General features: G+C 33.8%; 1 protein-coding gene across 5 annotated transcripts in view; it reads left to right on the top strand.

Moving 5' to 3' along the window:
- AFF4 (AF4/FMR2 family member 4) overlaps window positions 1–26,686 on the top strand; it is a 75,417-nt gene that overhangs the window by 30,719 nt on the left and 18,012 nt on the right. For all 5 annotated transcript variants that reach the window (XM_032476725.1, XM_032476723.1, XM_032476724.1 and 2 more), the window contains 8 exons: window positions 14,992–15,028; window positions 16,775–16,820; window positions 18,957–19,011; window positions 19,469–19,506; window positions 19,927–20,089; window positions 20,774–21,691; window positions 24,740–24,828; window positions 25,686–25,926. In XM_032476725.1, the coding sequence (XP_032332616.1) occupies window positions 14,992–15,028; window positions 16,775–16,820; window positions 18,957–19,011; window positions 19,469–19,506; window positions 19,927–20,089; window positions 20,774–21,691; window positions 24,740–24,828; window positions 25,686–25,926 (1,587 nt within the window). The remainder of the gene's footprint in view (window positions 1–14,991; window positions 15,029–16,774; window positions 16,821–18,956; window positions 19,012–19,468; window positions 19,507–19,926; window positions 20,090–20,773; window positions 21,692–24,739; window positions 24,829–25,685; window positions 25,927–26,686) is intronic.

Genomic DNA, 26,686 nt, shown 5'->3' with positions numbered 1-26,686 from the left:
TGGTATGTTATAAATCTCATAATACATTATTAGTTCTTAAATTTTAAACAATCAAGTATCTTTTAAATAGCTTTATTGAGGATTAATTGATATTCAATATATGGCACTTTTTTTTAATTGAGTTCTAATCAGTTTACAATGTTGTGTCAGTTTCTGGTGTACAGCACAATTTTTCAGTCATACATGAATATACATATATTTGTTTTCATATTCTTTTTCACCGTGAACTACTACAAGATATTGAATATATTTCCCTGTGCTATACAGTATAAACTTGTTCATCTATTCTGTATATACCTGTCAGTATCTATAAATCTTGAACTCCCAGTCTGTCCCTTCCACCCATGGCACATATTTAAAGTAAAAAATTTTGTAAAGTTTGACATGTATTCACTTGTGAAACCATCACCATAATTGATATAACAATCACCCCCAAATATTTCCTAGTGATCCTTTATAGTGCTGTCCTCCTTACAGATGCTCTCTTCCCCTTCTACCCCTAGGCAACCGTGTAATCTGATTTCTGTCACAATAGAGTAGTTTACAGTTCTGAGAATTTTATATTAATAGAATGATACTATATGTGCTCTTTTGTTTTTGTTGTTCTGGTTTCTTTCACTCAGCACAGTAATTTTGGGATTCATCCTATTGTTGCATATATAAATCATTCTTTTTTATTGCTAAGTAGTATTCAGTTTTACGATTATACCACTGTTTGCTTATCTATTCGCATATTGATGAATACTTGGCTTGCTTCTGAACTTTGGCTATGAAAAATTAAGTTGCTGTTGCAGTGAATATTTGTATGCAAGTTTCTATATGAACATATGCTTTTATTTCTCTTAGGTAAATAACTTTGAGTGAACTGGTCAGGTATATGTTAGATGTATATTTAGCTTTTTTAAAAAATCTCATACTTTTCCCCAAAGTGATTGAATCATTTTCTATTCATATCAGTAGTTCCAGTTGTTCCACATCTGTACCAACATTTGGTATGGCCAATCTTTTTATTTTTATTTTTTTAACTTTAATTTTAATTTTTTTATTGAAGTGCAGTCAATTACAATGTGTCAATCTCTGGTGTACAGCACAGTGTCCCAGTCATGCATATACATATATATATTCATATGGCTAGTCTTTTTTTTTTAAATTTATTTATTTATTTATTATTTATTTATTTATTTATTTATTTATTTATTTATTTATTTATTTGGCTAGTCTTTTTAAATTTCAGCTTTTCTAGCAGTTGTGTAGAAGGTGCCTCATTGAGATTTTAATTTACATTTCTCTTGTTCTATGGATGAGCACCTTTTCATATACTTATTCTTTGTATCTTTATTGGTGCAGTGTCTGAATCTTTTGCACATTTTTTAATTGGGTTGTGGTCCTCTTAAGTTTTGAGACTTGTCTGTATTTTCTGCATGTAAGTCCATTATTAGATACTAGTTTTGCAAAATTCTATAGTTTTATGTTTTACATTTAGGTCTGTGATCCATTTTAATTTCTATATATGGTGACAAGATATAGATCATAGTTCATTTTTGTATATGGGTATCCAGTTCCAGCATCATTTGTTTAAAAAGCTTCTCTATGCACTGAATTGCCTTGGAATTTGCAGTTGACGATATATGTGTGTGGTGCATTTCTTACTGTGTTCTCTTTCACTAATCATAGAATTATCTAATTTGGCAATGATGTAATTTGCAAATAGTGTTACAACTTTTATTTTAAACTGGATGCCTCATTTCTTATTCTTGCTTTATTGCACTGGCTAGAACCTCTAGTACAATGTTGAATGGAAGTGGTGAGTAGACATTCTTGCCATATTTGTAATCATAGAGGAGAAGGTATTCAGTTTTTTACCATTAAGTATTATATTAGCTGTGGGGTTTTTGTAGATGTTATTTATTAAGTTGAAGACGTTCCCTTCTACTTTTATTTACCTAAGAGTTCTTCATCAGGAATTAATTTTGGATTTTGTTGAATGTTTTTCTTTGAATTTATTGATATAATCGTAGGATCTCTCTAGACCCTTTTGGTCTGTATGGTGAATACATTGGTTCATTTTAAGGTTTTAGATCAATATTACATTAATGGTAAAAACTCCATTTTGTTATTATGTACTATCTGCTTTATATAGTGTTGAATTTGATTTTCCAAAAAAAATTTTTTCAGAATTTTTGCATCTGTGTTCTTCAGGGATATTGGTCTGTAATTTTCTTTTCTTGTAATCTTTGGTTTTGGTATCAGAGTAATGCTGACCTCATGGAATAAGTTGGCACGTAATTCCCTCTACCTCAGTTTTCTGTAATAGCCTGTATAGGATTGATGTTATTTCTTTTAAATGTTTGTTAGAATTCACCTTTGAGTATTGAATTTTCTTTGTAGGACAATTTTTGTAAAGATTAATCTCATCATGTTTTCTGTTTTTCCTTGAATGTGCTTTGGTGGTTTGTGTCTTTCAAGGACTTTGTCCATTTTATCTCTCATTGTCAAAGTTGTCAAATTTATTGATATTAAAGTTTTTGATTATTTTTCCTAATTATACTTCTAAAATCTGTTAGATGCCAATTCTCATTCCTTTTATTGGTAATGTATCCATTCCCTCTCACTTTCCTCTGGCTTGAGGTTTCTAAGTTTTATTGATCTTCTTTTTAAAAAACTTCCTTTTTTCCTTCTCCATTGTTTTTTATTTTTATTGCATTGACTTCCACTCTGATTTTATTACTTTTTTGTTCAGCTTTCTTTGGCTTAATTTGGTCTTCTTTTAAAAAAATTCTTGGAAATGTTAACCTATCTTGATTGTGTTGGTGGTTTCATAGGTGTATACATCTATCAAAATTCATCAAATTGTACCTCTGAAATATGTGTAGTTTACTGTACAGGAATTATACCATAATAAAGATGTAATAAAAAAATTCTTAAAAGTGGAAGCTAAGGCTGTTGATTTAAGATCTTTCTCACTTTCTAATATAGACTTCAAGTGCTATAAATTATCCTCTAAGTAATGTTTTGTTTGTGTCCCACAGATTTTGAAATGTGGTTTCATTTTTATTCAGTTCAACATAATTTTTTCTTTTCTTTTTTTCTTTCCTTTTGTTTTTTTTTTTTTTTTTTTTTGGTGGGAGGAGGTAGTTAGGTTTATTTAATTATTCTTAGAGGAGGTACTGGGGATTGAACCCAGGACCCTGTGCATGTTAAGCATGCACTCTACCACTTGAGCTGTACCTTCCCAGCATAACTTTTAATTTTATTTGTTCTGTGGATTATTTTGAAGTATCATTTAGTTTCCAAATATTTGGAGATTTTCCACATATTTTCCATTATTTACTTATGGCTTGATTCCATTCTGATCAGAGAACATACTTGGCGTGACTTGAATCTTTTTACATTTGTTCAGGCTTATTTTATGGTCCAGAATATTGACTCTTTTGGCGAATGTTTCATGGACACTTGAAAAGAATGTATGTTCTACTTCTGTCGAGTGGAGTGTCCTGTAAATGTCAATTAGATCAAGTTGTTTTATGGTATTCAAGTTTTCTATGTTCTTATTCATTTTAATGCTACTTGTTTTGTCAATTATTAAGTTATAGTTAATTACAGCTATTATTTTCAATTTGTGTTTTTGTCCTTGCTTGTTCATTTCTTCATAGTTTTTCAGGTTCTTCTTTTAGGTGCTTAAACATTTGGAATTGTTACTACCTCTAGATGAAGTGGTCCCTTTATCATTATGAATTGACTCCCTTATAATCCTGTAATATTCTTTGCTATAAAATTTACTTTGCCTGATGTTAATAGAACCACTCTAGCTTTCTTCTGATTAATGTAAGTTGTATGCCTTTTTCTGTCCTTTACTTGTAACCAGTGTCCTTATAGTTAAAATATATTTCTTATAGGTAACATAATTTTTGTCTTACTTTTTTGTATTCAGCTGAAACTCTGCTCTCTTTTTTTTAAATTAATACTTATTTTTTACTGAAGTGTAGTTGACTTACAATGTTAGTTTCAGGCGTACAGCCAAGTGATTCAGTTATACATATACATACATATATATTTTTTAAAATTAAAGTATAGTCAGTTACAATTTATCAATTTCTGGTGTACAGTATAATGTCCCAGTCATGCATATATATACGTATATTCATTTTCACATTCTTTTTCATTAAAGGTTATTACAAGATACTGAATATAGTTCCCTGTGATATAGAGAAGAAATTTGTTTTTATCTATTTTTATATATAGTGGTTAACATTTGCAAATCTCAAACTTCCGTATTTATCCCTTCCTACCCTCCTTTCCCTGGTAACCATAAGACTGTTTACTATGTCTGCAAGTCTTTTACTTTTGTAGATGAGTTCATTAGTGTCCTCTTTTTTCTTTTTCTTTCTTTCGTTTTTTTTTTTTAGATTCCACATGAATGATATCATATGATAATTTTCTTTCTCTTTCTGGCTTACTTCACTTAGAATGACAATCTCGAGGTCCATCCATGTTGCTGCAAATACGTACATATATTTTTAGATTCTTTTCCATTACAGCTCATTACAAGAAATTGAATATAGTTCCCTGTGCTATTCAGTAGGTCCCTGTTTAACTATTTTATATATAGTAATGTGTATCTGTCAATTCCAGACTCCTAATTTGTCCTTTCCCACCCTTTCCCCTGGTAACCACAGTTTGTTTTCTATGTCCATGAGCCTATTTCTAGTTTGTAAATTAAAAAAAATTTTTTTAAGATTCTTCATATAAGCGACATCTTATGGTATTTGTCTTTCTCTGTTTGACTTACTTCACTTAATATGATCATCTCTAGGTTCATCCATGTTGCTGCAAATGGATGATTTCATTCTTTTTTATGGCTGAGTAGTATTGTATTGTATATATGTATAAATATGTGTGTGTGTGTATACACACACATACATACATACACCACATCTTCTTTATCTTCTTTTATGTCTGTTAACAGTTGCCTTATATACGTGGTGCTCCTATGTTGGGTGCATATATATTTACAGTTGTTATATCTTCTTCTTGGATTGATCCATTGAGCATTATGTAGTGTCCTTCTTTGTTTCTTGTGATAGTCTTTATTTTAAAGTCTGTTTTATCTGATATAAGTATTGCTACTCTAGCTTTCTTTGGGTTTCCATTTACATGAAATACCTTTTTCCATCCCTTAACTTTCAGCCTGTATGTGTCTCTAGCTGTAAAGTAGGTCTCTTGTAGACAGCATACATAGTGGTCTTATTTTTGTATCCATTTAGCCAGTCTCTGTCTTTTGGTTGGAGCATTTGATCCATTTACATTTAAGATAATTATTGATATGTATGTTCTTACTGCCATTTTGTTAATTGTTTTTGATTTGTTTTTGTAGGTCTTTTATTCTCTTTCTTCTTTTTGGTCTCTTATGATTTGATGAGTCTCTTTAGTGTTATGTTTGGATTCCTCTTTCTTCTTTGTGTGTATATCTATTACAGATTTTTGGTTTGCAGTTACCATGAGGTTTTCATACAGAAGTCTATATATATATACATGATTATTTTAAGTTGCTAATCTCTTAATTTCAAATGCATTTTAGATATCCTGCATTTGTATTCTTCTCCCCTCATGATTACTGGTTTTGATATAATATTTTACATCTAATTGTTTTGTGTATATTTTAACTGCTTATTGGGATACAGATGATTTTTTACTACTTTTGTCTTTTAATGTCCTTATTAGTTTGTGTGTGGATGGTTTCCTATCTCTACTGTATGTTTGCCTTTACTAGTGAGCTTTTCCATTTCATAATTTTCTTATTTCTGGTTGTGGCCTTTTCTTTTCTACCTAGAGAAGTTCCCTTATCATTATTGTAAAACTGGTTTGGTGGTGCTGAATTCTTTTAGCTTTTGCTTGTCTGTAAAGCTTTTGATTTCTCCATCAAATCTGAATGAAAGCCTTACTGGGTAGAGTATTCTTGATTGCAGGTTTTTTTTTCCCTTCATCACTTAAAATATATTGTGCAACTCCCTTCTGGCCTGCAGACACTCTGCTCTTTTATTGGGATATTTAGACCATTTATATTTAATATTATTATTTATATGGCAGGGTTTAACTCTTGTCATTTTGCTTTTTGTTATCTACTTGTTCTGTCCGGTCTTTTTTCCCCTTTTGGACTGAGTATTTTTTATTATTGCATTACCTTTTTGGCTTATTAGCAATTACTGTTATGTTATTTAATTTTTGCTTTCAGGGTTTGTAGGATATATCTTTAACTTATTCAAGTCTATTTCAAGTAATACTAAGGCATTCTTTTCTATTATGTAAAACCCTTTCAACATTATGCTTGCACTTCTCCATTCATACCATATGTTCTGTTGCATACATTTTACTTTCATGTAAGTTATAAACCCCACAAAATTGTCACTGTTTTCTATTTTAAAAGTCAGTTATTCAGAAACAGACTCACAAACGTAGAGAACAAACTTATAGTCGGGGGTGAAGGGGGCAGGAAGCGATAAATTGGGAATTTGAAATTTGCACTTCTTGGGGAGTAATGGAAATGTTAGCTATCTTGATTTTGGTAGTGATTTCATAGGTGCATACATCTATCAAATTTCATCAAATTGTACATCTGAAGTATGTGTAGTTTATGTACCAGAATTATACCACAATAAAGGTGTTTTTAAAAAGTATTATTTTTTAAAGAGATGTAAATAATAGGAAAAAAGGGCTTTTGAATTTTCCCATATAGTTAGCATTTCTTTTGCTCTTTGTTCCTTTGTGTTCATCCAGGTTCCTGTCTGGTATCATTTTTCTTCTACCTGAAGGACTTCCTTTAACATTTTTTATAGTGTTTATGTGCTAGTAATGGATGCTTTTAGCGTTTGTATGTCTGAAATAAGTCTTTATTTCTTTTTTTCTTTTTTGTTTTTAAGATACTTTTGCTAAATATGTATTTCTAGGTTGAAGATGTTGATCTAGTGTCTTTTGACTTGCATTATTTCTGATTTTATGATTTTATGTCACTTTTTTTCTTCATCTGTATGTAATATGTCCTTTTTTTTTCTGGCTGCTTTTAAGAGTTTTTTTCACTGATTTTAAGTTGTTCAGTTATATTGTATCTTGATTCTCTTCATCTTTCTTGTGCTCGGGTTTGTTTGTTTTTTAGCTTCTTGAAACTTTGGTTTTATAGTTTTCCTCAAATTTGGAAAATTTTTGCTATTACTTCCTCAAAATATTTTTCTGTACTCCTTCTTCCTCCTTTTTTTCCTCTTCTTTAGAGAATCCAGTTATGTGTATATTAGGCCTCTTGAAGTTGTTCAACAATTCAGTAATGTGCTGTCCATTTTTTTCAATCTTTTGTTGTTTCATTTGGTGATGTTTCTATTGCTATATTTTCAGGTTTGGTAATCTTTTGTTCTGCTTTGTCTAATCTGCTGTTAATCCCATTTAACAGTTTTTTAATCTCAGATATTATGGTTTCATCTCTATAAACTTGATATGTTTATGTATTTTATCAAACAGATACTTACTAAGTTCCAGGTATTAAATTTGACAATGTATCCTTTATTGGTGACATGAACACTTTTTGTTAGAAAGCTGAGGAGAATAATGATTGCAGTGGGCTCAAAAGGTATTGGAGATTATATAAACGAAGATTTTTCTTTTGAGGCATTGTCTGTGAAACGTGACAGAGAAATGTAATGGTGCCAAAAAAGGATATGGTGATAGTATCAGGGGAATATTTTTATAAGATGAGGATATTTTATCACTTATATGCTGATCATAGTGATTTTGTTAAAAAAAGAAAAAGGATACATGGGAAAGAGAGAGGGTAACCTTAGGAAATCCTTAGAAGAGGGATTGAGATCCTGCCCAGGTAGAGGATATCGGCCATGAAACAGAACACAGTTAGGTCATTCTTTTTCATAGGAGGGAAAGCAGAGTGAATGAGTATGGTTAGAGGTAGGTTAGTAAATTTTCCAGTGATAGTTTGGAGCAAATTAAAGCTTTTGACTCCATTTACTCAAATGTACTGTGTGTTTGAAACAACCCCTTGCTGTGCCTAGCTGCTATAGATACAGCACTGAAGCACTTAGGTGTTCAATATTATGTGCCAATGCGTAGCATAGTTCTTGGCACATAATAGGTGTTCAACAAATGTTTATTGACTATATTTGGATATATACACCCAGATAACTGTGTATAGATTTTTTGTTTCTGAAACAGCTCAGTTGACTATTTAATGATTATTGCTTTGGTTGGGTTGCTTTTACAGGTTGGATTTTGCTTTTTAATAATTTGTTTCATCCTATGAATTTTCAGTGAATACAACTTTTTGTGTAATATATCTTAAAGCTTTATATGAAATTTTAAAAGGTACTTATTCCCCTTGTGCGCTAACCGTATGGACTAGGTTCAATGAGAGGACAAAGAAGGGACAAAGTTTTGATACTTAGGGAATTTGGAGATAGAAAGATAGAATTTGGAGTAGTAACTGAGGTTAGAAAGGGAAGTATAAGAGTGCCAGACCCACACGGGAAGATGAGGCGCAGGACAGAAAGGATTTCGCACTCGTTAACAGATCTGAAAGAGCAGCTTACAGATGGCTAGTGCTGTGTGCGAAGTTGACTTTAAGAACATATTTGGAGATCTAGTTTAGTGAATCCCTGTCATTTGCTTAAACATTCTTTGTCACATTTAAAAACAGCACAACAAAAAATTCCATCTGTTCCATGTTGTTCACCAGCCACTCCTCCCTTTTAAACTTATTAAAGACTAGTTCATATTTGCTATCTGTATACTTTCCTTCACTCAATCCTCAGTCCAGTCTGATCTTGCTTCCACTCTTAATGCCTCACCAAAACCGTTCAGATCACCAGTTGCCCATTCTGGCAGATCCAATTAACTTTTTTCACTTTTTATCTTCATTGGGCTTATTTTTTAAACTATTTCTTCCTTGTCTCCCACTATACATTGCTCATCCAGATTTACTTTGTTTCTCCAGTTGCTCCTTTTTTAAAAAACTATCTCTACATTAAAGGTAAGTTTTCTAGGCATCATGCTGCATACTATAAGAATACAAAAGGAGAATGTATTTTGCCAGTGTGCCAAACATTTGGCGTGCAAATGAAATAATACAGAAGAAAGAAAGAATTACATGTTACTGTTTAGTTGGATACATAGTTATATGTACCAAGCTTAGACCTAAGTTGTCTTCTCTTTGTACCCTATTCCTATTTACCTACGTGTTTCACAAATTTTTATTTTAATTTCAGACCATATTTGCATTCCACATATATGTATCCAGCTCTATACTTGACACTTCTTAGACGTTGAGTTTCAGGTGCCTTTGAAGCATCTTGTAGGAAGAACTCATAATTATCCCCGCTAGTTCCCAACCAAAAAGCAAACAAAAAGGAAACAAGCATGGTCCTCTTGTACTATTTCCTATCTTAGTGAAGGCAAAAAAACCTTATGGGAGTTATGTTTGGCACTTCTCTCTCCATCACGCCTCATGGACTGTCACTAAGCCCTAGTGATTTTAACTCCTTTAATATCTTTCAGTTTCGTTCATTTTTCTCCAAATTTATTGTTACCACTATGACAAGTCAGTGCTCTCTAAAGTAGAATGCATATATCCCAGTGTTGTGGGAGAATGAAAACTTTACTCTTATTTTTTAGTTCTAAAAATACCAATTTATTTACTTTTTAATCTTAAAATAAAAGAAAAAATCAAATAATCATGTATTACTTCTCTTGATCTGAGTGGCAGATTGTCACATTTTATTTCTGGTATGTGAGGTTATCCCAAGAGAAGTTTAGGTCTTCTGAGTGTGGAAAAGTTGATAGAATTGCTCTCATTCATGTGCTCTTCCTAACTGTGGCATATTGCACTTTTAAGTATGCTTGGTTACAGTGATTTACAGATTATATTAACTGGTTTTAATTCAGCTAATCTTCACTAGTGTACACAAGTGGCTTAAAAGACCTATCTGCTGTGAAAATATGAATGAAAATAACACTAACATGCATTTCAGAGCAAATAAGAAAATGGCAGAGTTGAAATTTTCCTTTTCCTAATGTGAGCGATCTCTTAGTCTGCCACCACAAGGTAGAAACAAAGATGCCATAAGCAGAAAACAGAAGGAAAAAAAATCCAGATTATCATCGATAATTTGAACATGCATGTTTATTATTAACTTCGCTTTTAGTGTGTAACAGGTGCCTTGAGATAGTAACTAATGAAACTATGAGAGCATAGTAATTCGTAATTGGTGATATTTTGAATGTTGTGATATTCAATTCGGCCTTAAATATACATCAAGTCTAATAAAATGTTACTAAAGATCTTTTGTGGTTTCCTCCAGTGTTTTATACCTTTGTTTAAAAGCTTGGTCTTTCTGCTCCAGGGAAAATGATGGAAATCCAGTACAGAGGGAACACAGAGAGAACATACTAAAATGCACTCCTTTGTCAGGAAACACTGTTGAAACAGGCTTAGGAAACAAAGCTGAAGATTCAAAAAACAAATATTAGAATAAATCATGCAGTGTACAAACTTAGCTGTATACAGATGGATGAAAGTATAGGTGCTTCTGGTAGTCTTAATTTAAGATATTTGTTAGATTCTTTTTCAGTTATAAAATACTTGAAGAGCTACTTCTTTGTGGACCAAAGAAAGCTATAACAAGTTAAAGCCTAAAGTATAGTTTCTCTTCCCTCCTTCTGTCTTCATATGGAACCTGTGTGACACTCCCAGATATCTTTTATATTAACCTAGAAGTTCACTGATTATTTGTTTAATGACATACAAGAATTATCTCATTTAAAAATGAATTAGACACCTCCTTCCCTCCCTTTCTCTCCCTCCCTCTTCTCTCCTCCTTCCCTTTTCTCTACTCCCTCCCTCACTCTGCTCTCCCTCTCTCCTCTCACTGTCACACACACAAGTCCCAAATATGCTAGATCTTCTCTTAGCATATTTTTAAAAGAATAATAAACCTTCTTGTCTTCTCAGGGTAAAAACGTTTTAACAATGAATGAAAAATACCTGCCTCAAGCTAGGAAAACATTATAAAAATAATGTCATTATGTATTTTTTATTGTTGACAAAAACCATGATGACTGTCATATGTGCAAACTTTAAAGGCTTGGAAACAGAATTTTGTAACTTCAGTGGGTTTTGAACCTTTTCCTAAAAATATTAAAATGCAACCTTTTAATTTATTTTCTTGAAAAACTGATTTGTATCTATGAACATTGGAAGTCTGTTAGCTCAATTTCAACAGAAATCTTTGCATAATTAAGGTATAAGATAAAAAATTGGGTCAGTATCGCACTTCTTCGATTTGTGTGGCTGTGTCTTTGTGATATGCAATGAAACCTAACGTGAAAATAAGCCAGTTTTAGTGTCAGACCTTTTAAGCACTATTTTTTATATGTTTAAGAAAAGTGTACTCGCCATTGACAAATATAATTTAAAAATTACTCTAAAATATTCATTTCATTTTATATGAGCCTTTTAAAATTTCAATATTTTGGTCTTGTATAATAGTTAAATAATATACATATAATATACACTATACATATTTGGGAGATACAAATGCAAAAATTTTGCAGTGATGGGGAGTTTATGATCAAAAAAAGCTTGGAGACAAGTTTGTTCAAGCTGTAGTCATCTCCTTCTTGGACCACTGCAGTAATCTCCTAATTTAACTTCCATTCTAGATTTCTCAAAGCTGTTCTTCACATAACAGCCAAGGTGGTCATCACAGTGTGCAAATGTGGTCATATAATTTTTCTTAGTAAACTACACACATCCACAAACCTTTAATATGTTCTATAAAGTCTACAAGCTATATGATCTAGCTTCTCTGGTCCTGAGTCTAATTTCTTAACACTCTTCCTTTTATACTTTTTCCTACCATGGGCTGCCTTTTAGTTCTTTATACTAGCTGTGCTCCTGTCGTTTCTGGCCTTTACACATGATGTTCTCTCCACCCCAAAGGCTTTCCTTTCCCTTCCTTTCCCAGTTTACTTTCTACATATCATTCATATCTCATCCTGAACAGTATCTATTCAAGGAAGCCTTTGCTTATTTTCCTGACCAGACGTGTGTGTGTTTGTGTGTTTCTCTTTCTCTCCCCCCACCTCATGCACATGCATGCTCACACACACACACAATTATAACCTCTTATTTAATACTGTTTAAGTGTTTGTCCTTCGTTATATTTAACACAATTGCTATATTACCTCGATTTGCATGAGTATTTGCAAAGATAGCCATTGACATTAAGCTCCATGAGTACACAAAACGTTTGCCTGATTTTGCTTATTCTGTTTTTCCAGTACTTAGACATGTGAGTGAATGTTATATCAAGGAGTTTAGTTTTTATCCATAGGAGTAAAAGAGCCGTTGGCAGCTCTGTGAAAAATAGGAGAGTAATGATGACACATACTAAGACTTCAGCTTTAGAAAGGTCAACTAGAGGCTGTAGTTGAGTGAAAGAGAGAGACTAGAGCCCGGAAGATCCATTAGATGGCCTTCATACATGAAGAAAGGTGAGAACCTAGTCTTTGCAGTGTAGATGGAAAGTAGAAGTTGTTGCATTTAGTAGATGTTTGGAGACAGAATCCATTCATATTTGGTAACGTGCTGTCTGACTGTTGTCAGAGGTGAGAAGAAGTCAGAGATTACTTGAAAGCTTGGGCTATTAAACCTGTAGGCCATTTATTGTGTAAATGAGTATAAGACAATTAGCCATTCAGGGGGGTGAATACTTTTTAGTTTAAATAAAATTCACAGGAGTAATCTCTTAGCCACTGGTCTATTTAAAGGCTGTTTGGAATGGGTTTATTGAGGTATAATTCACATACCATGCAATCACCCAATCAGAATGTGCAATTAAATAATTTTGAGTATATTCATAGACATGTGCAACCATCACTGCAGTCAAATTTTAGAACATTTTCGTCACCTCAAAAAGAAACTCCCTACTCTTTAGTTATCACCCTTTTTCCTTCTGTCCCCCTCCCAACCCTACCCAATCTCCTCTCTCTATGGATTTCTTTTTTTCTGGACATTTTGTGTAAATGAATCATACCGTATGTGGTCTCTTACAACTGGATTCTTTCACTTAGTATAGTATTTTCAAGGTTCTTTCAAGCATGTATCAGTACTTCATTCCTTTTTATGACCAAATAATATTCCATTGTATGGATGTATATTGTGTTTTGTTTACACAGTTCATTAGCTGTTGGACTTTTGAGTTGTTTCGAGCTTTTGGCTTCTATGAATAATGCTGTGTACAAGGTTTCGTGTGGACATATGTTTTTGTTTCGCTCAATTATATTCCTGGGGGCAGATTTGCTGAGTCATATGGTAATCCTGTATTTTTAGTTATCTGAGGAACTGCCAGAATGCTTTCCAAAGCAGTTAACTGCACCACTCTGTATTCCCTCTAGGCTCCCAGTTTCTCCACATTCTTATCAACACTTGTTGTCTTTTTGATTCTAGCCATACTAGTCGACATTAAGTGGGTTTGATTTGCATTTCCCCCCAGTGACAAATGATGTTGAACATTTTTTCATGTGCTTTTTGGCCATTTGTATATCATCCTTGGCAAAGTGTTTATTTAGATCCTTTGCCCATTTTTTTCATTGAGTTACTTGGCTTTTTATCACTGAGCTGTAAGAGCTCTTTATATATTATAGATACCAGTTTCTTATCAGAAATATGATTTGCAAATATTTTCTCCCAATTAATATGTTGTGTTTGTATTTTTTTGATGGTGTCCTTTGAAGCACAAAAGTTCTTAATTTTGATGATGTCCAGTTTATGTGTTTCTTTTGTGTCTTGTGCTTTTTGTGACATTTGTAAGAATTCTTTGCCAAATCCGGGATGGTTAAGATTTGGCACTACATTTTCTTCTCAGAGTTTTGTAGTTTTTTCTCTTACATTTAGGTCTTTGATCCACATCAAGTTAATCTTTTTTATATCGTCTATGGTAAGCATTCGGCTTTTGTTCTTTTGCATATGGCTGTTCACTTGTCCCAGCACTTTTTGTTGAAAAGAGAATTCTTTCCTTGTTGGATAATCTTCACATCTTTTTTGAAAATCATTCACCATTGATGTAGGTTTGCAATTTTTTTTTTTTTAACAGCAAACTGTATTTTAGTTTCAATACTGCTTGGATTTCTCTTTCACAGATAATTCTGTCATTAAAGGAAGATTGTGTTTACTTTTAAGTAAGCTTTTAAGGATGATAGGGATGTTTGTGTAATTTTAGTACTACGTTGTGTACCACAGATTTAACCTGGAAGAATGCACCATCTGCACATGTGGAACAGCTGTTCTGGTCATGATAGATGAGTTTGAAAAGTCATGTTTCTTTCAGTGACAGTGACATTTTGGTTTTCTTTTTGCTGGTGCTTCCTGAGTGCCAGACACGGTGCTAGTATAACACTTACAAAGAAGTATATGACAAATCCCTTCCTCAAGTTGCTAATTGTTTGTAAGATATTGGGAACAGTGAAGGGGAGTAAAATGACATGGGAATAATTGGGAACAATCATGCAGGGTTTGCTAGTCCATAGACATGGTATATTTTGAGACTGTATGTGTTGTACAGCTGTTTTCACTCTAGCATATGGCTTTTAGTGTTACTTTTTAAAAATTACATTTCCTTAAGACCAAGAATCAATTTAGGATATGAGTACTATGGATGCTGCTAAAAAGAAGTGAATGGTAAAGAAACACTATTAGATAGCTTGACGCTTTTTGTATGAAACTGTGGGAAACTGTTATTGACCACAGTATTACTGAGGGTGATCAGATGGAATCATTAAATTCTTTCAGTGTTTTTTTTTTCTTTTATGCATTCTTAGGAACTCAGCAGGAGCTTTCATTGAATTAACTGGAATTGAATAGTTTAATTTGGAGCATTTTTCTCTAATGAAACTTTTTCTCTTAATGTCACTCTGTAATTTTATGTCCCTTTTTCTTAGGAGTCTCAGCAGTCCAATTTTGGCCCTGGAGAACAAAGTAAGTATTTCTTTTCCTCTTGGTTTTGAAATCAAGCTGTTTATAGAGCATACATTTCTCATGGTCACATCATATATTTCTTTAATAATTCTTTTGTATATCTTATCCCAGTTTTTATGATCCAGTGCTTAGTAATGAATTGAACTGAATCGGCTTAAACAATGAAGAATCATAGTGGGAGGGTATATATAGCTCACCGGTAGAGTGCATGCTTAGCATGCATGAAGTCCTGGGTTCAATCCTCAGTACCTTTACTAAAAAATAAATAAATAAACAACAAACCTAATCCCCCCTAAATAAATTTTTAAAATTGAAGAATTATAGACAATTAGAGATCAGAATTAACTAGTTTTATTATTAAGTGTTTGAACTAATAGTTCAGAGTTCATGAATTCAGTTTGATAAGTACCCCATAACCCCAAGAGCCATTCTTCTGTCTTTTCATCTTCTTCATGAAGATACTTGGTTCTGTGATGGTAAAACTCCAGGCAAGAAGAGGTCATCGTAGCTTACCATGGCTCTTCTCTTCTTGTATCCATATTTATTTATCCTCCCTGGGGCTTTTGGTCTGGGAAGAAAGTCTGCTGTCTGCTACACAAACCCCCTCCACCTCTACTCTCTTGGACTCTCAGAAGAACTTGAGAGGCCAGTAGCCTTGGGGAATTCAAGTGTGGTTTGAAGAGGTGATGACTGTGTCAGTTAACAGTGGTAAGGTCAGGAACCTAGCAAATGTTTGGGCTTCACCATATAGCTCTCTAAAAACTATGTAAAAAAATAAAAAAACAAATGTTTCTTTGCCAAGAGCAATAACTTCTTAAATGAGGTCGATTTACACTAGTAAATAAGCTGTTTTGGGAGATTAAAATGTGGAGCTTTTTAATCCTTAGCTTGTTGTCTTTAGTGATCTTAAAGCAAAGAGACAAAACTAAGATAATACCCATTATAAGGTTAACAAACTTTTTCTATGTATCCATTTCTTAGTTCTGCTTTAAAGCTGCAGTTATTGGAAAAAGGAACCCAAGATTGTTGATATGTGGTAAATAGCTAGCTATAGGCCAGAAAGTTTACATTTTCTCTTAAACTTTTTAAAGGCTATCTTATCCTTCTACTACTCTTCCCCCATCCTCTCGCCCCAAAGCTAACTGTTGGCAAATATATGGCAGATAAGTTGCAGCTACTCTTTACTACCTGTGTTTTTCACTTTATCTAATTTTTAAAATTTTATTATTTTTTAACTTAATTTGTTTTAGAACTGTTATTCTATCAGTATAAAGCTCTAGTGTATTCTTTTTAACAAGATTATGTTATAATATATTAAGATACCATAATAGATTTAACTAGTCCCCAGTAGATGTGCATTTGTTTCCATTTCTGCTGTTGCAAACCATACTATAATAAACTGTGTGTGTGTGTGTGTGTGTGTGTGTGTGTGTGTTCCTCCAGATATACCTGTAAGGTAAATTCCTTTCATTATAATTGCTGGGCCAGTGGATTGTGCATTTCAGTATGATAAGATAATATTATCAGATTGCCTTCCAGAAAGATTATATGAGTTTATAATCCTACCAATAGCATGAATGTGCCTGTTTCTACCAGTATTTCATATTAAGGCACTTTAAAGTGTTACCAGTTTGATGGATAAAGAATAATATCTTTGATTTATCTTTCTTTGTGGATATACAGATAGATATTTTAAAATATAAATAGCAGTACTGTTGCTAATTTCTGCATTCTTTTTTGTTCTAGAAAGATATAATCCTTCTAAAACTTCAAATGGGCACCAGTCTAAATCGTAAGTTTATTGCTTAGTAAGCTTATTGTTTGTTTTTTAAGCTAAATGTCTAACTGTAGGTGTCTGGAGGTTTAGAACAACACTTAGAAATGTATGCTTAACTTTCTAAGGCAGAGGTAAGCAAACTTTTATATAAAGGGCCAGATAGTGAAATATTTTAGGCTTTAGGAGCCACATGGTCTCTGTCTCAACTACTCGGCTCTGCTACTGTAGCATGAAAGCAGCCATAGACTATGGGTACAGTTATGTTCCAAAAAACTTTATTTACAAAACAGGTGGTGGTCTGGATTTGGCATGTGGGCCATAGTTTGCCTACCCCTACTCTGCCATTACAGTTTTTCCTCATCTCTCAGAGTGTGTTTATGTTTGTTTTGTTGTTGTTTGTTTTTAAGAAAAAAGACATGGAAAAAAAGACAGGATTCTTCTTAGTAAACTCTCCATTTAACCACTAAATGTAGAATCTTTAAACAACATAGTTGTACTATCTGTAGATTTTCCTACTTCTATTTTGTAGGTAGACCCAGGAATATATATCAGAATTTAACAGTTTGGTATACTGGATGATAATAAAATCCAGCTTAAAGGAATGAACGGACTACTGAATTCCTGAGACTACAAGTTAACCCAGTGATTAAAACAAAGTTCTGAAGAAACTGGCAGCAGTGCTAACTTCTCTATGCCATAACCACAATCTATACTGATAACCTTAGCCTCTTCAGCTAAACATAGGGAGAACTGAGTGAGAATGAAAATACATGAATGCAAGAAGTTTCCCCTCATTGCTGAAGAATTCAAATTATGTAAATTCCTATTTATTCATATGCAGACAACTGATGGGAGCTTACCATATATGTGCATATCACTTTGGTTGCTGAGGGGATAAAAGCGTGCAGGACCTTGAGCAGTCTGGTTCAAGCTTTGACATATTCACATGTGTAAACAGGTTCATTGAGTTGCCATTATTAAATCATAAGGGCTGAGAGAATTCGGAGTAAGTACACTTCTTTACTGGAAATCAGTCATACAGATGCACTAAGCCCTTGTCCAAAAGAAAATTCTTCTCATCTGTCTCACATAATTGGTCAGCCTTAAAACACTTTTCATAATTCTGTAATCAACCGGTTATTTTGTTTCAAGATGATCTTTTAATGCAATGCTCTGAATTTGGAGTCAGATTTAGAAACTTAGGTTAGGCTTTCAGGGGAAGTATAAGTAGTTACTGGAGTGAAAGAAGATTTCCTCCCCATTGATTGGAGACTGTCATGACATTTTAAGAAGAAAGATAATGGAACTAGTGGTAATGAGAAATTAAGCATTTTTCTAGTTGTAGTTCTCCCTAAGCTTTGTATTACATTTTCCTTTCCTGTAAAAAGGCAAGTAATGTTTTTGGTTTATTGCTCAATTTTTAATTTTGGTTTTGATCTTACGGCCTTAAAGAAAAATTAAATCTGTAATTTTACTTTCAAAAACCAATTCCAGGAATCCATCAACTTACAGTATTTGTGTTTTTTAAAAGTGATTTGAATTTTAATCAAGGAAGATTTGGAACCCGAAGTTTATTTTTAATTTGTACATGGTTATTTCTGTTGTATAGCCAAGGTTCTTACCCTAAATTATTTCTTCTATAGAGGGCCCTCGGTTTTCATAGCAAGGCATTTATGACCTAGAACTTTGATTTTGTGTTCTAGTTTTCAGTTACCCAAGTGTACGTATCTCTTGTTGGTACTTTCATTTTATCCCCCTTCTTTTTAGGAGTTGTATTTATCTAGTGGGCTGTAGTATAATTTGTTTTAATAATGAATGAGTGTGTGTATATGCAATTAGAGAAAAATTAGAGGTAACAGAAGTGAGTATAAGAGTTTGTAGGAGGTGGCTTTTGTTTAATTAGAAAAGAAAGATGAATAAATATTTTATTTATGAAAAAGGTGAAGCTTCTAAAAATGTTAAAGTCCTCCCTCAGTTTTTACTCTTGATATGAACCACACAAGACAGACTAAGACTTACTTCTCTATTTTTCATTTAAGTCATTGGCTCCTACAGTGATTATTTCTAGAATTATTGGTAGGTATTTAATACCATGGTATGCCATGGTAAAATGTTCCAAAAATAATAATCCTTTCTGCCTTTTCCCTCCAGTATGTTAAAAGATGACTTAAAACTAAGCAGCAGTGAAGACAGTGATGGGGAACAGGTGTGTCTACTACTATATGATTTTGTCAGTTTCATATAGTACTTGTTTATTATATTTTTAAAGAATTATAATTGAATAATACATTTATGATCCAGTTATTTAAAATAAACTTCTTCCTGCTTTCTGATACTGAAATGTTGTAGTTCTCTGCTTTGTCTTTAAACCTCCATTTTTTTTCATATTTAAAAAAAATTGGCTTTTCCTTAATACTTACCTTTCAGAATGTACTCATAAAGCATGAGATTGTTAACAAGAAGAATTATTAACAAAGCTTTTAATCTTACCCTGGCAGTTAGTTATTCTTTAGGTTAAAAACAGTATTTCATAAATATTAGGTGACCATTGATGCATACATTAGAGAAGCCACTTTTTCTGTTAAGATTTCAGATATTGTTCACATTAAGCAGATAAAATGTTATTATTCATTCACAGATTTCCTCTCATGTTTTAATTTTAGGATTGTGATAAGACAATGCCAAGGAGTACACCAGGAAGGTAGGCATGCTTTTATTTCTTGTTTTATTTAGAGTGGTGAGGTCAACCTGATAAGACTGTAGTGACACAGTAGCTAACCTTATGAAGTAAATGTTATTGATTGTGATGGTAGTTATACAACTCTGTAAATTAACTAAAAATCATTGAATTGTACAATTAAAATGGGTGATTTTTTTGTATATAATTTATACCTCAATAAACCTGTTTTTAAAAGGTAAGTGCTGGTGAATGAGCAACATATCAGAAACATTTTAAGGAAGGATTTATTTCATTTATAATGAAGTTCTGCATTAATAGAATTATAAGAGCTTAACAAATAGTAAACATTTTAAATAAAGTTGGTTGTCAGATTTGGATGCTCTCATGTTGCCACTTTAAAAAATAAAATATTTGGTCATTTATATGTTTTATCTCTTTTAGTAACTCTGAACCTTCACACCATAATAGTGAAGGAGCAGATAACTCCAGGGATGATTCTAGCAGCCACAGTGGATCTGAAAGCAGCTCTGGATCTGACTCAGAGAGTGAAAGTAGTTCCAGTGACAGTGAGGCAAATGAGCCATCCCAGAGTGCATCTCCTGAGGTGAGAGAGAGGCAGGGGTTGCCTTCCACAGGCCCTCACACACCCCGGTGATGGCCAGTTAACACTTGCTTCAAATATAAAAAATGAAGAAAAGAAGATTACATATTCTGACAAAAAGAAATGGAACTATATGTCTGGGAGGAAACCTAGTTACTTCAGTTTCCATGTTATGTGACAAGCATGTTTGGTCTAGATTAGGAACTATTTGAGGTCATATTTCAGGTCACTAAAAAGTTGGATTTCTTTACTTCGGGCTTTATTTTTGTGTTTCAAAGTGGTAATTCATGTTTTCTGGTTATGGTGAATTTAAAAAGCCTTAAGTAGTATAATTTTACTGGAGGTTGATAAAATGTGGTTAAAAATCTCTTTTGGTACCTACATCATTTGTTTACTTTCTGGAATTAAATATACTATATGGTCATATGTAATTTTTGCCTTTGAAGCTGAATTCCTAGCAGGAATATTTAATTTTTTAAAGACCATATATAACATTGTTTGTCTTTTTATTCAAATGATTAGAGCTGTTAGTCAATACTTTTAGCCCTTTCTTTGGTTCAGTCAGAACTGTGGAAAACCAAATGCCTTTGTGGCATTAGGCATTGTGTTTTTTGTTTTCCTTGAGATTATAAAGGAGGGAGAAAGTTTCAGTATTGAAAAAGCATACTTATTTCTCTGTTTTTTCAGCCTGAACCGCCACCCACAAACAAATGGCAACTTGATAATTGGCTGAATAAAGTGAACCCACATAAAGTGTCACCAGCTTCTTCTGTGGACAGTAACATCCCATCATCTCAAGGATATAAAAAGGAAGGCCGAGAACAGGGCACAGGGAACAACTACACTGATGCAGGCGGTTCTAAAGAAACAAGTTCCGCTACTCCTGGACGAGAGTCCAAAACCGTCCAAAAGGGATCAGAAAGTGGACGCGGGAGGCAGAAGTCTCCTGCGCAGAGTGACAGCACAGCACAGAGGAGAACTGTAGGCAAAAAACAACCCAAAAAGGCTGAGAAGGCAGCTGCTGAAGAGCCCCGCGGAGGCCTGAAGATAGAAAGTGAAACCCCGGTAGACATGGCTACCAGCATGCCCTCCAGCAGACACAAAGCAGCCACCAAAGGCTCAAGGAAACCTAATATAAAAAAGGAGTCCAAATCTTCCCCTCGACCTTCAGCAGAGAAAAAGAAATATAAGTCAACAAGCAAATCTTCCCAGAAATCAAGGGAAATCATAGAAACAGATACCTCATCCTCAGATTCGGATGAAAGCGAGAGCCTTCCTCCTTCCTCACAAACTCCTAAGTACCCTGAGAGTAATAGGACTCCGGTTAAACCCTCCTCAGTGGAGGAAGAAGATAGCTTTTTTCGGCAACGAATGTTCTCTCCTATGGAAGAGAAGGAACTTCTCTCACCCCTCAGTGAGCCTGATGACAGGTATCCACTTATTGTGAAGATTGACCTGAATCTCTTGACTAGAATACCAGGAAAGCCTTACAAAGAAACAGAGACACCCAAGGGAGAAAAGAAAAATGTGCCAGAAAAGCACACAAGAGAGGCTCAGAAACAAGCCTCAGAAAAAGTTTCCAACAAAGGCAAGAGGAAACATAAGGTTTGTAAAGGGTTTTTTTGTTGTTTTGTTTTGAAACGTCAGCATCTACAATGCAGTGGAAATCTCAGTAAGCCAGAACAAACTAGTTGAGTCATAACTATGAGGGAAAATAGAAGGTGAGCCTAAGGCCCAGATGAGTCTGCAGACACGAGTGTCTCTTGACCATTATTCCTCTGCCTGTGTCCTTTTGTAAAGAATTATAGTTTCTAATCTAGTAAGAAATGAGCAGGCGCTTCTGTTCAGTGTGTGCTGGTCAGTATAGAGATGAGAGTGAAGCAGAGACTGCAAACGCCTTGACAGCTTTCTTAAAATTTTGGTTTTAAATGTCATCACTGTTCCTAACACTTTCTTCTCTCTTATACCTAGACCAAGTCACACTTTTAAAGTTACTAATTCCAGCTTATAAATTGACTCACCAATTTTAACTTGTCATTAAGAGCTTCCACCAATCCACTGTACCTAGCTATGCTGTAGTTTTTTCACTTTTCAAACACCCATAACTGCAAGTTCAGAACTAAAAACATCTGCTGGCACATAACCAGCTCTTGTGCCTAAATACTTTCAAGATAATTTGGATTTAGAGGCAAAGGTTGGTATATATTTTAAAGTCATCTTTTTTTAGACCAAGTAAATGTGAAAAATCACAGATGCCTTGTGATTGGAGGTTAATAGACATATAATGAAAAGAGCTGAAAAACTTACATATGTAGACAGATTCTTTGGGGAAAAAAGCTTGATCTTTCAGCTCAAGTGAGAAATCTTTATAGGAAAGTAAATTTTAATAATCTGTATTGGAGAATAGTCTAATTTCCCCTGATATAGATGTATGAATATGATTGTAAAAGACTGAAAACGTGAGCAGGTGAACAGAATAGATAACCAGAATGACTGTACCAGGTGGACTCAGAACAAAACCCCAGTCCCAGTTGACCTTGAGAATCTCATGTAGGAAAATAAGAAGAATACAGCATTTTTCTTAAAGTGAGCTGGAGGTTTTTTCCTCTGTTTTTCTTGAAACCACAGTACTATATGCTGATGATGATGTCTGTTTGCAGAAACTAGAATAATACTTTTTTTTTTTCATCTTCAAAACTTGGGGATTTTGGCAGGGGAGAGTTTAGCTCAAGTGGTAGAGTATGTGCTTAGCATGTACAAGGTGCTGGGTTCAATCCCCAGTACCTCCTCTAAAAATAAATAAATGAGCAAATAAAATAAATTACCCCCCCAAAGAAAATTAAAAAAGAAAAGAATTTTTTTTTTAAGTTGGGGATTTTTTAAAAATTTGAATTTCTAGAAAACTGAAGAAAGCTTACTACTTTCAGTGCTATAGCTAATAAGTTTCCATTATTGTAGTAAAGAGATGATTTATTCAACTAGTAAGCTGTTTTCAGGCTACTGGCCCCTATAGCTCACAGCCTCAGATTGCTGGATTTGGTTTCGGGATTTAATTCATAGAATTACAATAAGAGCTTGTATATGACAGGATCTGCTCTTTAAAAAACTAAAGGATTTCTTATGGAATAAAAAAATGATCCTTTTGTGCTTAATAAGTGTTACATATTCTTTATAGGATTTTCAGATATTTAGAATATAAAAAGTGAAAGTCTTTTTCACTCTTGTTTAAAGTTTTATAATATATATAACTTATAATAAAAAATCCCCTTCCTCTAAAAGAAGTAGTGCCCTGTATCTCCTCCTCCCCTCCCCCAAGCCTCATTGGCAAATATTCCTCCCAAGTTTTCTATCAGTACTCACAAGTCAAGTTTTGATTTTATAAGATGTATAACACCAGGAAACTTGATGATCTTTGAAATTTGTGGCTTTGGCTAAATTAAGTGTCTGGGGTAGGGCAGTTCCTGAAAATGAAGGAGGCAGTATTGGGAAGAGACCCAGACAAGGATAATGAAGGATGTAGATTCCTTTTTCTCATGTTTTCACATGTCTATCTTTAATCATTTGTGCACTGGATCAAATTCTTTTGTTATGGCAGAATGCTTGCAGTCTGTGTGCCCTGATATTTAAAGCAATAGGAAAATTTAGATTCACTGAGCAGAGTAATATTGGCGATTACAGATGGTCCCATACAGCTTTTTGTTTCAGCAAAGAAGTTTTTCAAAAAATCATTAGGTTGAGTATAATCAAAAAGATGGACAGTAACAAATGTTGGTTAAGATGTGGAGGACTGTAGTGCTGGTGAGGATGTGAAATGATATAGCTGCTTTGGAACATAGTTTAGCAGTTCCTCAAAAAGGTAAAATACAGTATTACCTTATGAGTCACCCCTCTGTATATACCCAAGAACAGTGAAAACATGTCCACACAAAAACCTGTACTTGAAAAGTAGAGAAAACCCAACTGATAAATAGGTAAATGGAATATGGTGTTTTCATGTAATGGAATAGATTTAACTGTAAAAAGGAATAAGGTACTGCTAAATGTTACAGCATAGATGATTCTTAAAAACGCTAAGTGAAGGGAACCACATACAAAGGCCAAACAATACTGTATGATTGCATTTTAATGAAATGTCTAGAATAGGCAAAGCTATAAAGACTGAATGTATAAATTAGTGATTGCCAGGTCTGGAGGTGGAAGGAATGAGGAGTGACTGCTAATGGAGACAAGGTGGTTTGTTTTGAGATAATGAAAATATTCTAAAATTGATTTTGGTGATGATTGTACAACTCTGTGAATATGCTAAAAAGTCATTAAATTGTACCCTTTTAAAGAGTAAGTTTTATGGTGTGTGAATTATATCTTAATTATATAATCTCACCTCCCCACCCCCAACCAAATCATTAGGCTATAAAGAGGCCATCTAAAAGACTGTTTCCACATTCTAGCTGTTTTTACCTAAAGTAGGAGATTCCTTCTTAGACTCAAAACCTGATTTCTTAAACATTGTTTAAATGAATTCTTTCGCTTCACATTTATTTTCTTTCTGAAGTTTATCAGAGGTAAAGTGTTTAATGGTGACTAGTGCTGGAAACTGACATTAGATGAATAAAAATCAAACATAGTAGCTGCTTTTTTCTATTTTTCATCCAGAATGAAGATGATAACCGAGCAAATGAGAGCAAGAAACCCAAAACAGAGGACAAGAATTCAGCAGGCCATAAGCCATCCAGCAACAAAGAGTACGTCCCCAAAACATGTTACATGTGTGTTAATCTATGTATGTCATTTGCTGTTGGGTACTTTCTAACATGCTCTTAGAGTGTTTCTTTTAGTAAATATGTGTCATGTACATCTGCATACAAACGTATGCCAAATAGTAGGAGCTTTTGTTTTTTGTTTTTTGTTTTTTAACATTTTTTATTGATTTATAATCATTTTACAATGTTGTGTCAAATTCCAGCGTTCAGCACAATTTTTCAGTTATTCATGGACATATACACACTCATTGTCACATTTTTTTCTCTGTGAGTTATCATAACATTTTGTGTATATTTCCCTGTGCTATACAGTGTAGTCTATTCTACAATTTTGAAATCCCAGTCTATCCCTTCCCACCCTCCACCCCCCTAGGAGCTTTTGGTTTTAATCAATTGGGTTGGAAAGCATTTATGATCCAGTCACTTGTTCCTCCTCGTATTTTTAGTGGAATAGGAGGTGAGTATAGGATAAGAATCAAAGCTTTATAACTTCTAGGCTTGACAACAAGCTTATGTATAACTTGCAAGAGACTTGTGAGCATTAATATCTTCATTCACTATTCATCTTTTTATTCATTTACTCAACCAATACTTACTGAATACTGGTGTGGCAGGCCAAGATTTAGGACCTGGGTATATAACCATGGTGGGGAATAAACAGACAAGTTGTCTGCTCTCATGAAATTTACAGTTTTATTTTGTTTTATAGAAATCATGTGTTCTAGTAATCAAACAGGGAAAAATAAATTTGTCTTAAAGGCAGACAAAAAGAAATGGAAAAGATCCATCACTCCTGTATGACTGTGTAGAGAAATGAGGGCATTTGTTTCGTTTGGCAGGTCATCTAAGCAGAGTGCTGCAAAAGAAAAAGATTTGTTGCCTTCTCCTGCTGGGCCTGTTCCTTCAAAAGATACAAAAACAGAGCATGGCTCCCGAAAGAGGACTATTAGTCAGTCTTCTTCCTTAAAGTCCAGTAATAACAGCAACAAGGAGAATAGTGGCAGCAGCAAAAACAGCTCATCCACATCAAAGCAGAAGAGGACTGAAGGGAAGACTTCCAGTAGCTCTAAGGAGGTCAAGGTAGGCATTGGGAACCTGAACCTTTTGAAAATTAATCTTGCCATATGACTTCTCCAAAGAGACACTGTGCTTTGAAAATTCTGTATAAACATCTCATGAATTTTACAAACCTGTGCATCTTTACTCTCAAAATGTCGTGATCTTGAAGATGAACTTACATAGTGATCTGAGACCGTGAAAGCAGTAGTCACCTGGCCACATGCATATTAATTAAGATAGAAACCCATAGTTGGAAAAATTGGTTATGGAAAAACAATTGATTATGATTGAATTTATAAATAACTCCAGTTGCTCTGATTGGGTTCTTGTCTGTGGTTTTAAATTGACTTTGGATTTTTTAGAATTAGATTTTATAAGCAAGTTGTATTAAGTGATAGAGCAACAATTGGGCTTCATAAGAAGAAAAAAGTTCTTTATTCTTTAGCTCAACTAGCACTGGAGTTAACTCCTGAGCATGATTTGTAGGGGAATATTCTTAATGTTTGTGGGTGGGGAATTGGATCAGAGAAGCTTTTTGAAGGCTGTACTTTAGGATTTTACACTGAATTTGTTTACCAGGTTATTTGCATTGCTTTCTAAACTGTTCTAATCAGGAGCAAACTCTCTGACAAATTAAGAAAAACCTAAAATTTTAAGAATACAATTCACTGAATTATTATTTGTGACTTAAATAAGCAAAGGTTTAGGAGTTGAAAAAAATGGCGGGTGGCTATTACTCAGTGGTAGAGTGCAGGCTTAGCATACATGAGGTCCTGGGTTC

Source organism: Camelus ferus, chromosome 3, assembly GCF_009834535.1.
Source record: "Camelus ferus isolate YT-003-E chromosome 3, BCGSAC_Cfer_1.0, whole genome shotgun sequence".
Taxonomy (NCBI): domain Eukaryota; kingdom Metazoa; phylum Chordata; class Mammalia; order Artiodactyla; family Camelidae; genus Camelus; species Camelus ferus.
Note: the sequence above shows the minus strand (reverse complement) of the source record. Positions and strands in the feature narration are given on the sequence as shown.